General features: G+C 41.1%; 1 protein-coding gene across 1 annotated transcript in view; it reads right to left on the bottom strand.

Annotated features, from left to right (window-relative positions):
- Positions 1-18,637, bottom strand: part of ANKRD33B (ankyrin repeat domain 33B) — a 78,066-nt gene that overhangs the window by 20,567 nt on the left and 38,862 nt on the right. Inside the window, exon 2 of the mRNA XM_025183120.2 lies at positions 6,601-6,730. Within this exon, the coding sequence (XP_025038905.2) occupies positions 6,601-6,730 (130 nt within the window). The remainder of the gene's footprint in view (positions 1-6,600; positions 6,731-18,637) is intronic.

The following is an 18,637-nucleotide window of genomic DNA, read 5'->3' as shown; positions in this document are numbered from 1 at the left end:
TTTGCATGGGGTAGTGTCCATGTTTTGCAGCCATACATCAGTAGGGGAAGGACTCTGTTCACATAAATCCTGAACTTGGTTGTTGTACTAAGCTGATGATGATTCCATATCTGTTATAAATGGCCCATGTATTATTACTTTATTGTTGTATTAATCTTTATTAAATAAAAGTGACTGTATTGTGTCTTTCTCCCTTTTCCCCTTCTGTTTCCATTTTCATTCATTTTTCTTTTCTTTTACTGTATGTGGTATTCTTTACTTCTGTTTTTGATTTGTTTTTCTTTCTCAAAAGATCTTTGTTAAGCTGAAGTTTTAAAAGCAATTCTGCTGCTAGCATTTTGATAGACCTGATGCTCAGATCAAAATTCCAAAATAACCATGATATACTACATATTAAAAAGTTTTTCTTTCTACAAAAGATAATAGAAAAAGATAATAGACAAGTCCTTCTTGCAGCTTCAATGAACACTACATGCCTGCTTATCTACCTATTTCCTATGCTCAACTGAACACCAGAGATGTGTTTGAGACTATGAAATTCCATATAGTACAGTTTGGATTTAGACCCCCAAAAGTGGAACTGTTTTATACATTCTTACAACTAATCAAAATAGTGTGGATTTGCTACTTTGTATAGCACACACAAGAATAATTTCAGATTAAAATAACAATGATCTTGGTGTAATAATTACACTTATCTTTTTTAAAAATAAACTATTTCAATCGGCTGGGTGTTTGTTCCAGATATTATTTTAAATGGGAATACTCCGCAGTTAGGAAAATAAATTATTGTTAAGAGTTTGAAACACAATGAACTAACTAGGACCATGGCTACATGACATATTTAAACAGGGAATTTGCAGAATAGGCACTTGGAGTTTGGCTTACACCTTCACTAAGCACAATTCATTAAACCTAGCCTTCGGCTTAGAAGCTACATTTGGCAGCAATAGGTATTTAATTATAGAACTCTTAAGCCTGCCATTCATCTTTGGTGATACTGCTCACTAATCTCCCATAAGAGGAAATGCACATAGGCTCTCAAAGATGATAGGTCAGTTACTTCCTGGTATCTGCTCTTCTTTGAAAGCCACCTCTTTTCATTCACATTTTCTTGCTACCTTCCCCTCTTTCTCAGAGTGGTTATCTCAGTTTGGGACTCTATGGTTTGGAAGACAGGCCTGAGACAGTGGAGGGAGGGATACACTCACTTATGAAAACTCAAACACTTAAGTCAGGGGAGAAGGGAGGTGTTTATGCAATCCAATAGCCATGCTGCTTGTAAAGTTATATAATATTAGAAGATTTACCTGGCATTGCTCAGCTCCTTAACTCAAATACGGTTTTTTTACATTTAAATCACTGTTCTGGGGCGGGGCTGAGGATGAGGGGTTCAGTATGAACTCTCTGAAATATAGAGTAGATAGCTGTGCCTTTCTCCACCTCTGCCCCCTGCTGGCCCAATGGGGTTATAGCTATCCTGGTCCCTATCTCTGCTCCCTTGCTGCCCTCCAAAGAATAGTTAGCCAGCATGCCTGGGTAAGACTATTCATGTCGATTGGCCCATCAAGAAACATTCAATGAACAATGAAGCATGGGAGGCACCCAACTACAATGAATGGACTTCTCTGCAGACCTTCAAACTGGAATGTGGGCCATGAAGTCCATCTGCAAAGAACTGAGTTGTGCATGGATAGGTGACTTGCCCATGTGACTCCAAACTCCATCTTGGAATATACTTTTCCACAGCAGGAACAAGGAGATTCCTTTCACATGGAAAAGGATATATAAAGGGCCCTGGAATGCCTCCATTTTGTCTTCACTCCTGCTTCTCACCTCTGGAGGATCTTTACTAAAAACTGAAGCTCTAAACAAAGAACTGATTGACCCATTTTAATGGTGGATGTACTCCAGATACTTGATTTAAGCCAGCAGTTTATTGCATCACTGCTACAGATTTGATACCATTAACCTTTCTTTCTTTCTTTCTTTCTTTCTTTCTTTCTTTCTTTCTTTCTTTCTTTCTTTCTTTCTTTCTTTCTTTCTTTCTTTCTTTCTTTCTTTCTTTCTTTCTTGCTATAAACCTTCAGATTTTATATTCTAAAGGATCAGCAACAGTGTGCTTTTTGGGGTAAGATTCTGAGTTGTAAACTGACATGGGAATATGGCTGGTCCTTTGGGATTGGAAGAACCTTTTTATTTGATGAGATTGGTTTTCATAACCTCTCATCTGTATAAGGTATGTACTGATGTGGACACAGGGGAACTGGAATGTCTGAGGGAATTGCTTGTATGACTTCTTGTGAGCCAGTGTGGTGAACAGAAGTGCTTTTTGTGACTGGTTTCTGATTGCCTTATAGTGGAAAACTCCCTGTGTAGGGCTGTAGGAAGCCCTATCTCTATGCAATTCACCGTGACTAGATACTCCCAGCATTGTCTCCCCAGAACCTGCTTGCCACACCCACACTAAGGGTGTGTCTAGACTACATGCCTCCTTCGACGGAGGCATGTAGATTAGCCAGATCGGAAGAGGGAAATGAAGCCGCGATTAAAATAATCGCGGCTTCATTTAAATTTAAATGGCTGCCCCGATCTGCCGATCAGCTGTTTGTCGGCAGATCGGGGCAGTCTGGATGCGACGCGCCGACAAAGAAGCCTTTCTTCATCGGCACAGGTAAGCCTCGTGAAACCAGGTTTACCTGTGCCGATGAAGAAAGGCTTCTTTGTCGGCGCATCGCGTCCAGACTGCCCCGATCTGCCGACAAACAGCTGATCGGCAGATCGGGGCAGCCATTTAAATTTAAATGAAGCCGCGATTATTTTAATCGCGGCTTCATTTCCCTCTTCCGATCTGGCTAATCTACATGCCTCCGTCGAAGGAGGCATGTAGTCTAGACACACCCTAACAGTACAATCAATATAAGTGCATATCATGGTGAAGATATGCACCACCTATACAAAGAGCGAAGTGTATAGACATGCACAAGTGATGCAATTATTTTTGGTGGATATATTCCAATGTAAGGTAGGTCAACTTAATTTTGTAGTATAGACATGACCTAACCAAATAAGAAAACAGAAGGCAGGAGAAGTCTAAAATTATTATATTAGAAAAGGTTATTTACAACATACTTGAAAAATTAAAGAAAAACTACATAAAATATTTGGTTTCAGTCATCTACAATATATTGCTCTAAGCTACTACATAGAATTAAGTAGTAACTATATTCCATGTTAACTCCACTGATTGCAATGATAATCTGTATTAATAGAACAGTATCCTGTAATAAAGCATTAAATAACTGTTATCAACACTGACTCAAGATTACCAAGGGGAAAATAAGTAAAAAGAAGTATTTATGAGCTTGTATAAGCTTCTGCTGATTAAAGTCAGCCTGAGTTGCTTTGGGGATCAATATCAAACACTGTCAGTGTCAAATCAATGTCTGCCAAGTCAATGTCAGTACTATAGATTAATTCTGAGCTCATTATAATTAAGTATAAAAGGCAGAAAAGATTCAGACTTAACTCTAAATCTCTTATGGGCCAAATGTACATCAGAAGCAGATAAAAGAAAAGCAGGTTATAGAGCACTTGAGCCCTACTGATTCTATTTAGAAAGCTACAGAGATTATTACCTTACTACAATTAAGACAATTTTGAAAGAATTTAAATATTTTATAAGGAATTACTACTTCTAAGTGATTTCTTAAGTAGAAATTAATCCATCATTTCCTTTTTCAGAAAAATACAAAATGTTTCTTGAGTAAAGCCAAAGATTTACTAGGAGCAAAAGTAGTAGCTGTTTTTATTGCTATATAAATAATGTCTATGCATGTTCAGTTGGCTGCCAAACAATTATAATCAAGGCATAGAAAATTATCATTAAACTATATAATTTTCTTTTTTAAACAACTGCCCTAGACTTTTTTAATGGGACTTGTCTGTCACAGGTGGACCACTTGTCTAATGCTGTCCATTAAATGGGAACCTTAAATGTATGTTATGTGTATACCAACCTATTTGTTGCTCATCATTCTTTCGGTTCATCTGGCCTCAGATGTGGAACTCTTTGATGCTAGGTATAAATCCTCTTAACTAACTTATGTCAGAATTAATTATCTCAAAGTCTACAATTTCAAAGTTGCAGAACCTCAAATTTCCTGTCAGCCAGAGATACTAAGGCTTTTAGATTGACAAAAAATATTAGGTATTGTGACCCTGAGCTTTGGGGTGCCTAAATTTTAGACATATAGAAAAATTACAGGAACAATACTCTCATAACTCTGCTAGACACTAGCAGACACTAAAAATCATGGATTTAATAAAGACATTGGATTTATGGCCCGTTATTACAATCTGTAACCCACTAAGACTATATCCACTCTAGAAGCTGTGCTGCTGCTGTGAGATCACTCATGTAGTCGTTCTATGTTGACATCATAAAACCACCTCAATGAGTGGCAATAGCTGGTGGTGGGAGACGGTGTCTTGCTGACATTGCACTGTGCACACTGCCACCTATGTCAGTGAAACTTATCGGAGGGGTAGCTGTGTTAGTCTGAATTTGCATAAACAATGAGAAGTCCTGTGACATGCATCTGACAAAGTGGGTCTTTGCCCTCGAAAGCTTATGCTCCAATAAATCTGTCAGTCTATAATAGTGGTTTCCAAACTTTTTGGCATCACGCCCCCTTTTTGATTTTTGAGAAACTCTTATACCCGCACCCTGGCAAAATATCAGCAAAACTCATTGAGCAAAACAAAACAAAAATTGTGGCCCCTTTGATTCCCAGGACCAGTGTAAAAAAAAAAGGTGCCGGTACTCCAGGGGAAAAGTTTTTGACAACAAAAAAAATTTGCCCTTTTAAGAGCAGAGCAGGCATTGTCCTTTTAAGGCGGCCATTTTGAAGTCTGCCTGGGATGCTTCGTCCTCCTGCAGCCCGAGCCAGGAAAAACAGAAAATACCGGACATTTCACATGGTATTTTCTGAATTTTTTTTACCAGATGGACCGGGATCTTTCTTGGGGGGGATTGACGGGGGAAGGGAGGATTGACCAGGGGAGGAGGGGCTGGGTTGCCTCGCACCCTTCCCCCCGACATTTCTTCACACCTCCCAGGGGGGCGCGCACCCCCCCCCCCCCCAGTTTGGGAACCTATGGTCTATAAGGTGCCACAGGATTTCTCTTAGTGAAACTTACGTTATTCAGGGGCTTTTTTCACACTCCTAAGTGATGTAGGTTTTGCCATCATAAGTGGCAGGGTAGCTCTCCTTTTTTCTACAACTAGCCAAGTTAACTACCCACTTCATTTTGAATTGTTTCTTACAATATGTGATAACTCTTTCTTTGTTCCACCTTGTATTTAGCTGTGACATTCTAAGTACTTTTCTCAGACCTGAAAAAGAGTTCTGTGTAAGTTCCAAAGCTTTTCCCTGTCTCCAGCAGAAGTTGGTCCAATAAAAGATATTATCTTACCCACCTTGCCTCTTTCACATTCTGGGACCAACATGGCCACAACAACACTTGAAACACATAAATACAGTTAAGTACATCATAGATTCCATGCCTGGAGAGCAGGTTGGGCATCCACCTAGCTGTTAAGTGATTACTTCTAGAACCAAAGTAGACGATTTGCTTAGATGAGCAGAGCCAGATACGGACAAAAATAGAGTCTGTATTTGGTCAGTAGATACATATCTTAATTGTATTTGTCATCTCTCTTTTCTGAGTCCCTTCAGTATTTTGTAACCACTTACAGTATGTGACTACAGCAGTCTTTAAAATTAAAGCACAGTAATTTATCTTTTTTTAAAAATAAGAAATTGATTATGAGTGTATTAATACCAGCAGTAAGCACACATTTGTCTCTGAGTGGAATAAAACATGCAGACAACTTTGATTCTTCTCTCACTCTATTCTAAATTAGGAGCAACACCACTGAAGTCAATGTAGTTATCTTTGTATAAAATCGGTATTAGTGAATGATGGATCAGGGCCATAATATCTAATCAGATTATTTGTCCTTAATATGGAATGATTAAATAACATATTTGCAGCTAAAATACTTCTGAGTTGTCACATAGCTCCTTAACTTACTTTCCAATATTCAGCAATGACCACAGGCCAGCAAGGCATGTGCAAGGTATGTGAGGAAAAAAGCCATAGTTATGAACACACTTAGCTACATAATACACTATATTAACATCATTATGACAAGTTGTTTGTCATGGAAGAAACACAGAAAAATCAAAAGATAAAACCAAAATAAAAGACATTTAAAGAAAATTTACATTTATTTGAAATTAAAATAATTAAAATAATCTATTAATAATTAATGGCTTAGACCTATTCATAAATCCAGTTTACTCTCCCCTACTCCACCACAAAAGATACTGTTTGAATTTGACATCTATACACAGTGAACTTGTTAAAGGTTCATGAGAGCTTTGTTTGGAAGTAGACTAGTGGGTTTATAAAATCTATGAGCCACTGTGGAAAAAAACCCGAGTCACAGTTTTTCCCCCCAAAAGTGATGGCCATGACAAACATGTTGCCGTAACCCTGGAACATAAAGGTGAACCAGAGAAAGAACCTTACCTGCCTGTGCAGCTGTAATTAGAGCTGTATTCCCTTCATTGTCCTGCCAGTTTACATCAACATGAGGGCACTGTGCTAAGGCTATTATAATATCCACAAAACCTTGGTAACAGGCAACAATAAGGCCAGTCTATAAATAAAAAATAAGGAGGTTGTTAAGAGTAAGCAGATGGATCAATAGCACATTGAGGAAGCATATCATTTGGCTTTTTTTTTTTTTTTTTTACCCATATAAGATGAGATTTGAGGTTCAACTTAGTGATAGGCCTAAATTGCAAAGCTTGAATCATAATTTCCACAAAGTTGGGATAGTTTGGGTCAGGAGTTAAACTGGATCTGAGCTTCCACAAAGCTGTGTGTGCGTGCGTGTGTGTTTGGCTCTGGAGCTTTAGTTTGACTCATTTTCTGATTGTTCCCTGCTTCTTCATGGTTGCACAGAGATTGAAGTGAAAATGAAAGGCACAGCAATAGGCTTCACGGCAGTCCCTGTGCTTCTTATACTAAAGGAACTGCTTTCTTCATGTGCCACTTGAGTGCAAGATACCCCAAAGGGAGGTAAGGTAGGGCCATGGGTCCCCAAGAGCCAGCAGGAAAAGGGGTAAAAGCAGATAAATGGATACCTCCACATTCCTAAATGGAAGGCAGTGCCTGACATGAATGATTGACCCTTTTATTAGACTTGGGTTTACATTTGTAAATTGCTTCCTTAAAAAAACCCAACAGTAAATAATATATATTGAAAAATATTAAATGATCTCTAACAATTTTAAAGTGCATGGAAAATTATAACCCAATGAGCAGCACTCACCACCATTCATCAGTCAGAGCCACTAGTAATTCATTGTCGTTGAGGTCGTGCCCATGGATTTCCAGATTCAGAAATTAATTTTTACAATGTATTTTAATTTAAAAATTCTACTTCTCACAGTAGATTTTGGATCACAAACAAAACCATATAGCTGGAACAGTGTAAGAATCATCATGCTGTAAATCAATGTGGGATTAGGAAAAACATTAACAAGCTACCATACAACTCTTACAATTCCATTTTGGAAGCACACAAAAGGTGATATTGGAATACAGACTAGTGTGCTATTAGAGCATTAATATTCTAACTTAATATTGGGAAATTCAGATTTAAGGCATGGCATACTGATGTGGAATGTATGTACTGATGTGTCTTATACATATATTTGGTGGGACACAAGAACTTTCCTTATATTATCACATAGCAATAAGCCACACATAATACTGTACTACTGGGCAAAAATATTTTGCAAATGTGGCTTAATGATATGGAGGCCTAGAAAAATTTTGTATACCAATTATTATATATCAAGATGAACACCGCAAGTTCCCAGATCATTGGGTGATTTTACATTTAATCATCTGAAAAGCAAATATCTGTCCTATGGGTTGTTTTATTTTAAGATCATAATATCTCTGCTCAACTTTCAATATTTCAGCCATCAGTTGGCATGTCCACATTGTTAATATTGTAAATAACATAAATCAACTTTAATGTTTAATGTTCTTGATAACAACTAAAAGCTCTGGAGAACCTCCAGGAAGAAGAGAAGTCAGGAAATGTATCTGACCACCCAGTTAGCCTTGAGCCATTATTTAATTACAGTAAAAACAATGAAATAACAGTTTCCCTGAAATATGGAAATACTGTTGCCACTGATTAAATGAAACCAGAGTACTTAATCCTTAACCTCTCACTTGACCATTAGTATTAAAACCATTATCTCATGTTTTCAGGAGTACTTGTGTAACCCAGCTGTAAGTATTTCACAGTGCTCTGATAAATATACACAATATAGCAGCAATAAAGTGAGATGTTTAGTAAAAGTCCAGAGGTTTTCCCCACTGCCTACACATTGTGCTTAGATGCTGACTGTGATCTAAAGGCAGTGACTAACTACTCAGAAGACAGAGGCAAAGAACAAGGAGAAAATTCATTCTCTCGGATTCCTCTGCCTAGCCAGAACATAATAAGAAACATGCAGAATTCAACTTGACCACCAACTTACAGAGAGACATAAGAAGCCCATCGATGAAAAAACTTTAAACCTAATAAAGTGGCAAACATTTTTAGTTCAAAAGGTCCAAATGACCCCATTTGACTCCCTACCTGGTCCCTATTTAATCAAAGAAATAGTGACTGCTGTTAACAGTAGCAGGGTCCTTCATATGCACCAGCTGTTCACCATGTGCACGAGGTCAAAAAAGAATCCCCTTCTAGCTACCACTGTGGCTACAACCCAAGTTATATTTAAAGCAGAGTAAAGGGGAAGAGTTAGCACAGCAGAATCCTGACCCTTAGATTTCTTTTCTTCCTTTGGGACAATTAAAACAGAATACAGACCAAAAAACACAATGTAATCTTTCTTTCAAAAATCACATTCAGGAGACCAATCTCATGGCTTTTGGGAGGCAGAGGCATGACTCATGATTTTTTGAAATTTTCCTTCTGTGTGCAGAACAAGAATAGCAGGAGCAGTGTTGGAATGGAACGGAAGATAGCCTCCTCTAAATAGAGCCAGATATTAGTTCAGATGGTTCCCAACTAGTAGCTGCTACCAGTGATGGAGACCGATAGGCAGTGAGCACAGTCGGTGCTATGATGCTCCTATTGACAACTAGTCTCACAGTCCCTACTCTCCTACTTTTTCTTAACTGAATGCCAACATTTAGATCAAATGTTTGTGTTTAATAAACACAAAATGTATTTGCTTAATCGTTCCAGTTTTTCACCTTTTTTATTTTAATGTACATGTCAATTTTGATGTACTGCAAGCTTATTTTTTCTCAATATGTCCCTTTAAAAATATTTGCAAGCTCCACCAAACAGACATACTGTTCATATTCTATAATCTCCTTTCAGTTTGCAAACAAGATTTTGAAAATATACCATGCTTACCAGTTTGGAACGCTGTGCCTATTGGAATGAGATACATTTGGCTCCAGTACTGTAGTGACAATGCCACATGAGCCTCTAGCTGTTGTATGACAATCAACATGAGAACCATAATAACTTGATACTTTTGGAGCTCAGTGATTGCTCCTTAAACCCGGTTCTTTGATACTACAGTGCCCTTTGTGGTCTCTGCAGGCTGACTTATTTTGTGTGTCTTTTCCTTTTTCTGACTCTATTCCTAGCCTCCTTGCAAAAGGTTACAATAGTCCACGATAATGTAAACAGAGCAGGTTATCTGGGATCCACAGTGCACAGCTAATCTCATTTTATAGGTGGCAGCAGTATTAGCCGGGAGAGTATACAATCTCTCAAAAAAGCTGTTTTAATTTTGAAGGCACTCAATTCAGTTAACAATAGTCATAATCAACTTAAAATGGTTTCTACAATCCCAGTTAACAAATACAACTGACACAATGTCTACTCTCAACTGATGTCTTGGGGCTACAGATGAAGCTGTAAGATCTGATGAAATGCAGAGTAGTCTGTAGTAGCAAATTGTATCCTTTGGTATATATGGTTGTGACTATTTTCTTCCACTATTTTATCTGAGGAAGTGGGTCTGGCCCACGAAAGCTCATCATCTAATAAACCATCTTGTTAGTCTTTAAAGTGCTACATAGTCCTGTTTTTTGTTATAGTTCATCAATACTTTTTTAAAGGCAAGAGCATAATTTGCTTCCATATCTGACCATTCGGTCCTTGGGCTTTCAGCTGGGGCTATCAGAAGGGCAGCCGTAAGCACAACCTGCGGCAGTTTTCAGGCAAGGGGGGACAACAGTGTCTCCTCCCACTACTAGCTTGAGCCTGAGGCAGAGAAGAGGGGAAGGTGGCAGCAACAACAATAGACTTTACATTTTCTAGCATTCCTGCCTATTAACTGTGATAGAAATGTAGCCGTGTTAGTCTGGTGTAGCTGAATCAAAAAACAGGACTATGTAGCTCTTTAAAGACTAACAAGATGGTTTATTAGATGATGAGCTTTCGTGGGCCAGACCCACTTCCTCAGATCAAATAGTAGAAGAAAATAGTCACAACCATATATACCAAAGGATACAATTAAAAAAAATGAACACACATGAAAAGGACAAATCAAATTTCAGAACAGAAGGGGGATGTGAGGGGGGGAAGGTAAATGTCTGTGAGCTAATGATATTAGAGGTGATAACTGGGGAAGCTATCTTTGTAATGGGTAAGGTAATTAGATTCTTTATTCAAACTCAGGCGTAAAGTGTCGAATTTAAGCATGAATGAGAGTTCAGAGGATTCTCTTTCAAGTGCAGTCTTAAAAGGCCTTTGAAGCAGGATGCAGGTAATCAAGTAGTTGAGACAATGTCCTTTCTGGTTGAAATGGCAAGAAATGGTATGAAGTGTCTAACTGCAATGATAAGGTCATTGTGTTAAAATATAATTGTTTGAATGGATTTTTAATATTCTTATGCCAGGTAGAGCTGTCCCCTGATACTGTTCTCTGAATCTTAAAGTTTTAAGGAAATGAATAGAGATTACTGAGATTACAAATCTGATTGTTATCTGATTACAAATCTGATAACTGTAATATTGTTTATGACCCTGGAAGCCCATTAGAGCCAACTGGCAGAGGGCCCCCTATACTGAAACTCAGAACAGGCCTGACACACTCATTGCTCCAAGATACTTTTGTCATAATCAGCATCTAAAAAGTGCCATGTGAGATGTCCCATGTAAATTGGTAACATGCCAGTCCCCAAAACCACAGCGTGATGTATATATAGACTGTGTATAAAAATATGCATGTGTGTTGGAAATATATTCGTAAAATGTTTCTGGGAGAGAGTGCATAAGCCCAACCTCTCCTAGACAAAGGAATGGCCTCAAAATTGTCTGACCAGTGATCACTGGCAGAGGTCAATGAAACTATATTTACAGGTGAACAAAGACATCAAGCTAACAAAGCAGAGACGAAGGCTGCTTAACGATCACATCAGAGGACAAAATCTGTACCCTAGGGAATCCTTCTGATTCTCAAAACAGACACAATAGACTTTCTGTAAATAAAGGGAGGACAAAGAAACTTTTTTGTTATCCATCACTAGGGGCTGATTTTATACAACTCTGAGGCTATGAAAGCTGGATCCTCTTGGCTGGGAAGGCAAGAGCTGCTAGCGACTTAAAGTCAGTGACAAATTTGCTTAGATAAAGACTGTAACTTGCTGAAATTAAGTTTGTAATTAAAAAAGCATTTTGGTTTGTTTGTAACCACGCCTGTCTTCTATTCTTAGTTAGTATTACTTAAATCTCTGTTCTCTGTTAATGAACTCTTTCTTTTAATACATAACCACCTTAGTGCTTTGTATTAAACTAGAGGGTGAATCCTCCTCTAGCCATACGGTCTGGTCCATGCTCTGTCCCTTTAGACCTGGCTAACTTAATAACTTCTGTTTAGTGTTCAGTGGAAGGGACTGGAAATTGCAAGGTATTGGGGTTCACTGCTTGTAACCTGTAAGACAAGTTTGGGACTAATATAATCCTAAAATATCTGCTAGTAAGGCAAAAAAGCTGGTTTATCATCAGTTAACAGAGCTTAGCAGCAGCAACATTTTCACTTGCTGAGGTGGAGAGAGGTAACACAGAGGCCCACCATTTTGGAAACCACAAGCAGGACATTACAGTATTGACATAATTTACTTAGACTTCTGTAAGGATTTTATTTGGTACCACGTGACACTTTGATTTTAAAAAAAACCAGAACGATATAAAATTAACATGCCACTCAGTAAATGGATTCAAAACTGGCTAACCAATAAGCCTCAAAATATAACTGTATACAGGGAATCATGGAGTGGGTGTGTTTTCAATGGGTGTGTTTCTACTGGGGTCTCACAGGGATCCATTCTTGGTCCTATACTTTTTATCATCTTTTATCAATGACCTGCAAGAAAACATAAAATCATCACTGATAAAGTTTGCAGATGACACAAAAGCTGAGGGAGGGGTAAATAATGAAGAGGAGAGGTCACGGATTCAGAATCAGTGACCGCTGTTGAAATGCTATGTCCTGGTGCCCACAATGCAAAAAGAATGTTGATAAACTGGAGAGAGTTCAGAGAAGAGCCAGGAGACTGATGAAAGGATTAGAAAACCTGCCTTCCAGTGACAGACTCAAAGAGCTCAACCTGTTTAGTTTAACAAAGATAAAGCTAAAGGGATGACTTGATTACAGTCTATAAGTATCTGCATGGGCAACAAATATTTAATATTTAGTAATGGAATCTTCAGGCTAGCAGAGAAACGTTATAACAGTTATATGGAAGGTGAAGCTAGACAGATTCAGACTGGAAATAAGGCATCAAATGTAAGTGAGGGTAACTAATCATTAGAAAATTTATTAAGATGTGTGGGGGATTCTGCATTACTGACAAGTTTTAAATCAAAATTGGATGCTATTCTAAAAGCTACATTCTAGGAATTATTTGGGGCATGTTCTCTGACCTGAGTTATATAGGAGGTCATACTGAATTATCACAATATTTCCTTCTTACCTTTCACTTCTACTATCTACTCTTCCCTCCTGAGCTCAGGGTCTTTCTTGCCAACTTCAGTGTATCTCATCCCCTATTTCTGCTCCATTAAACCCTCCCCCCCCCAACTATTTTGAAATCACAGTAAAAAATCATTTGCTGACACTAAATAGTTTGGCTAGGAGAAGCAATCATACATACATTTAAGATAAGCACACAAAACCACCTCATATTAATGTCAATCAAGAATTGTTCTTTCTTGTGCTTTTACCATAGCTGCTACCAGTCATTTCAAGACCAATGAAAGAAGAGACAGAAGGAAACTCTGCCCCAGGACAGAAGAAAAGCAAAAGAAATCAAGACAGGAAAGGGCACTGATGATGCCTTTGGATTAGAACATAAAAAGCTTCTCTGACTAAGGAAACTTTATTGTATGTCTCCGAGATTTGGAACTGGTCCTCCTCCATCCTCTCAGACACCATGTCAAGACTCTGAGACAAGTCCATATGAGCTCCTTATTCTTCACATCACCTACACATAGAATCCTGTGCACCCTCCACAAATGGACTTGTGAAAGGTGTATGAAAGCAGAGCTCTGACATGCTCGTTTTCCTCTTAATGGGCCTGATCTTGCAATGCATTGAGGACTCACATTTTCTTTTGGTTCCTATGGAAACTGAAGCGACTCAGACCCTCCCAGGATTGTGTCCACATTATTAAATTCTACTGATAACAAAATCATGGACCCTTGTGACTAGCACAGTCTTCATTTTTTCAACTGCCTGAGCCCAATAAATAACACTGTCTTTAGAGTGTGTGGCAAATTAATCATCTCAAATACACATTTGAGAATTGGTGCGAAAGTGTGCAGAAGCGGCATATTCATCCTCCCCAGGACCCCAAGTGACTTTTATGACACTTAAACATTTCAGAAACTGGACTGTTGAGAAGCAGAATCGTAGGCACCAACTCTCTGGGTGCTCAGCACTGATGGCCAGCAGCACAGACCAGCGCCCCCCCCCCCCCCCCCCGCCACCCTCCAGTGCCTCCAACCTGCTGCAGATCAGCTGTTCAGTGGTGTGCAAGAGGTGTTGGAGGAGTGGGGCCGGAAGAGGCAAGGGAAGGGGGTTGAGCTGTATGGGAAGAGGTTAGGCAGGGGTGGGACAGGGAAAAGGAGGAGAGGGAGGTTGGAGTTTGGGGGAAAGGGTGGAGAGGGGGAAGGGCCTGTAGTGGAGGGAACTCTGGAAGTTGGTGCCTCTGAACAGAATGTCAAGATATTTTGAAAGTATCAATTCTTAATTATTTTAAGCTGATGATTTATTCGGGTGTGTTTGATTTTGAGTTGGGTTGGGATCACTGTAAAAATAAGTTCTGAACAATTGAGCTATACTGGACAATCACATCAAGGTGGGCCAGATTTATTTAACTATAATGAAGGATTTTTAGGAGACAATTTTATAAATTAGATTTTATATCAAGATACAGATAGGCAGTGGTATCTATGCATTATGAAAAGTAAAGAGACTGCAGGAAATAGCACAAAATCAATAATGAACACCAGCAAAGAAAATCACAAATGCCATAAAATGATTTTAGCTTGATTACATTATTTTCAGCTGGCACATTTTCCTTCAGGAAGGTAAGAATGAAAACACCTTAATCTAACCTGTCACCCACTTACCAACAAGTAATGTTCCAACAAGTAATGTGTTTGGCAGGAGAATAAAATATCATTATATTGTTAAGAGCATTTTGTTAAAGAACTGGCAAGTAAATTTTGGGTGAGTTCCATAAACATATTTAAGCACCTAAGTCCCTTTATTATGCTCCATTAAGATCCACAAATCTCCCACTGTCACCTAAACCTGAAGGTACTCACTTAAAACCTATGTATTTGCAGTAAAAGTCCTACACTTTGGCCTCACTCTAGGTGACCAGGTGGCTAGCTCCTGCCTGAGACCACATAGATTCACAAATTAGGGAAAAGATAGGGATCTGAATGCCTAAGTTGTATGTGGGGCCTGATTTGGTATGTGTGCTCAGAGACAGCCTAATTCTATACAAAACCATGAAGGGGGAACAAAAAGACACTTCTACTTAATAATCTGTAGCTTAGTGGTCTCCACAGTGTGGGAGAGCTCTCACTCAAATCCTTCTCCCCTCCCTGCTGAGAAGAAGGGGTTTGAACAGGGAGCTATCATTGCTCAAGAGAGTGCACTAACTGCTAGGCTAGAGAACCATTCTTATGCTGTCTCTTGCTGAACTAACAGTAACTCTTCGATTACTTTATAAAGTTGAACAAATTCAACAGGGGAGCTTGAGAGATCCCCACATCAGACTATCCCACACCTCAGAGATGACAGGTCCCTGTTCAAATCCCTTCTTCTCAGCAGGCAGAGGGAGGATTTAAACCAACGGTCTTCCATATTCTGAGTAAAAGCACATGCTAACCACTAGGCTGAAGATAATGAGGCAGGCTTTCCTCCTACCCTGGGGCTACGTCTACATTGGCGCGATCTTGCACCAGAGCTATGCAAATGAGGCTAAGCGTGGAATATCGCCGAGCTTCATTTGCATATCTAATAAGCCGCCATTTTTGAGGAAGAGGTTTTTGCACAGGAAGGAGAAGTCTACGCTGCCCCTGCTTGCAGAAGAAAAACCCTCTTGCGCGATGCCGTTACGCTGATTATTTTCAGGAATAACGGCATTGCGCAAGAGGGTTTTTCTTGCACAAGAAGGGGCAGCGTAGACAGCTCCTTCTTGCGCAAGAGCTTCTTCCGCAAAAATGGCGGCTCATTAAATATGCAAATGAGGCTCGGCGATATTCCACACTTAGCCTCATTTTCATAGCTCTGGTGCAAGATCGCGCCAGTGTAGACATAGCCCAGCTGTTTTGTGTGGAGTCACCTGGTTCATGAATCACAAGCAGCCTGGACTTAAGCAACTGTTTCCATGAGAGAAAAGGGGCTTAAGATTCAACTCTGTTGTCAGCTTATTCCAGAAGCTTCTTAGTGCAGTGGCTTTGCGGACTGCATTCTAAGACATCACTCTCTACCCATTCACTGCACAGGGTGCTTGGCTCAGGCTTTGTGAATCACCGTGTGATTTCTATGATTTTCTAAGTGCCTAAACCTTAGGCACTGGGACACTGAACATCACCGGGCCTAAGTCCCTTGATCGATCTAGGCCCCATGGGTACGTCTAGACTGCGCAGCTCTTTCGAAAGAAACTTTCGAAAAAGCGTCTTTCGAAAAAGAGTGTCTAGACTACAATATGTGGATCGGAAAATCGATCCGCTTTTTCGAAAAAGAGCATCCTGACTGCTGGACGCTCTTTCGAAAGAAAAAGCCACCAGGAACCGCTTCTGCCAGGGCATGAGGGCAGCATTTCTGTCTGGGTGCTGCTGCCTGACCTTTGTAGAGACATGTGGTTAAAGGGACACCCCTGAACACCTGTTGCTCTGCTCCTGCAGCTGCCGTTGCTGTCCCTCTAGGAGGTAAGCAAGGTATTGCAGTGCTTCTTTGGAGTGCCCAGCTTCCTGAGACACCCCAGCAGGTTTTTTGTTTGGAGGTTTTTCTGATTTAGACCCCTTTTTCTGGCATGGAGCCAGAGCTGCCCCTGGGCAGGCGATGGCCCCATGCCATCATACTGCAAGTTTTGCTGCATCTGCATGACACAGTCATGAGGCTACTTCCCCATCTGAACCCAGACCAGAGATACGAAGGGTTCGCCCGTCATGCAGCCCCACTGCCTTTGCCTCCAAACTTCTTTGGAACCTTCTGCAACTTCCGGATGCAGAAGGCCACCTTCCAGGAGCTGTGAACCTGGCTCGCCCCGGCTCTGCAACGGCAGGACACCCACCTGCGGCCTGCCATCCCCCTGGAAAAGAGGGTCGCTATTGCCCTCTGGAAGCTGGCCACCCCCGACAGCTACCGCTCCGTGGGACACCAATTTGTTGGGTCCATCCTGATGGAGGTAAGTCATTGTCAGGGAACAGTCACAGTTTGGCGAGGGAGGGGTGGAGAGGGGGGAAGGGAGACTGTCAGAAAAGGGCAAGGTGGAGTAGGAGTGGGAGTGGGAGTGGGAGTGGGAGTGGGAGGGAGCTCCTCCACTCACCCTGAGCTACGGGGGGAGGGGGCAGGAGTTCTGAGGAGAGGATTCCCGGGGTGTTTGAGGGGGAAGGTGGGTGGTGGGTTCTCCTCCTAAGAGATAAGTCACCCCTTCTAAAATTTTGTTGTCTGTCTCTTTTTGCAGGTGGTGAGGGCCATCAATTCTGAGCTGCTGAACAGGCTCATCCATCTAGCAGACCTGGACAGTGTCGTGGCCGGCTTTGCTGCCCTTGGCTTCCCGAATTGTGGAGGAGCACTCGATGGCACACATTCCAATCCGTGCACCGCCCCATCGAGCAGCCCAATTCATTAACAGAAAAGGCTACTTTTCAGTGGTCCTCCAGGCCCTGGTCGACCATCGTGGCCAGTTTACTGACATTTGTGTTGGGTGGTCAGGGCGGGCACATGATGCCCACATCTTCAGGAACTCGTACCTCTACCGGAGGCTTCAGGCAGGAACATTTTTCCCGCATCATGACTTTGCGGTTGGGGACGTGCACATGCCAGTGTGCATAGTGGCTGATGCCGCCTACCCCCTGATGCCGTGGCTGATGAAGCTTTACACCGGCCACCTGGATGTGAGCAAGGAGCAGTTTAATGCTCATCTTAACCGGGCTCACAACCAGGTGGAATGTGCGTTCGGACATTTAAAAGGAAGATTCCGGTGCTTGCTCACACGGCTAGACATGGGGGAACACAACATCCTTGAGGTGGTGGCCACGTGTTCCGTTCTCCATAACCTGGTGGAGAGGAAAGGGGAGGCCTTCCTACCAGGGTGGGGTACAGGTGCTGATGGTCAGAAGAGGCACTTTGCCCAGCCCCGGACAGCTGCCATCTGCCAGGCTCACCAGTCTGCTGTTCGCATCCGGGAGGCCCTATGGGAGCGATTCTCTATTGGAGGCCACTGATTCCTAAGGGGATCCTGTCTGGGAGCTTGGCCCTGGCCCAATACAAGCTTCCCTCCTCAACCCTTATCCTGACCCTGTTTGTAGAAATAATAAACACCAGGGTTTATCTGAAAAGAATAACTTCTGTTTTATTGCTATAAATGTCAAGAACTGAAAGAAGGTATAACTATTGCAAACATAAAAAAGCTTTTGTTTATTTTTGCTGGAGAAAGTATACTTTAATGATAAACTATGTACAATAAACATTTTCTTAAACACAATGTTTGGTATTTAACTGGGGTGATGGGGGTGTCTGAAACCTGGAGGGGGGAAGGGGACTTGAAACCTGGAAGAGTGATGGGGGTGCTTGAAACCTGGAGGGGGGAAGGGGATCAGGTTGCACGGTGCTTGCCTGCTCGCAGTCTCCTGGTGCCTTGTGTTCGGGGTCCACCATGGCCTGGGGATCGGGTGGGGCGACTGTCTGTTGGCTGGACGACAGAGAGTAGGTGCATGGGTCTGGGAGGCCTGGGGGAGAGGAGGGCCAGTGGGAGAGAGGGGCTG

This window comes from Pelodiscus sinensis, chromosome 2, assembly GCF_049634645.1.
Source record: "Pelodiscus sinensis isolate JC-2024 chromosome 2, ASM4963464v1, whole genome shotgun sequence".
NCBI classification, from domain to species: domain Eukaryota; kingdom Metazoa; phylum Chordata; order Testudines; family Trionychidae; genus Pelodiscus; species Pelodiscus sinensis.
This window is presented reverse-complemented; position numbering and strand designations above follow the sequence as displayed.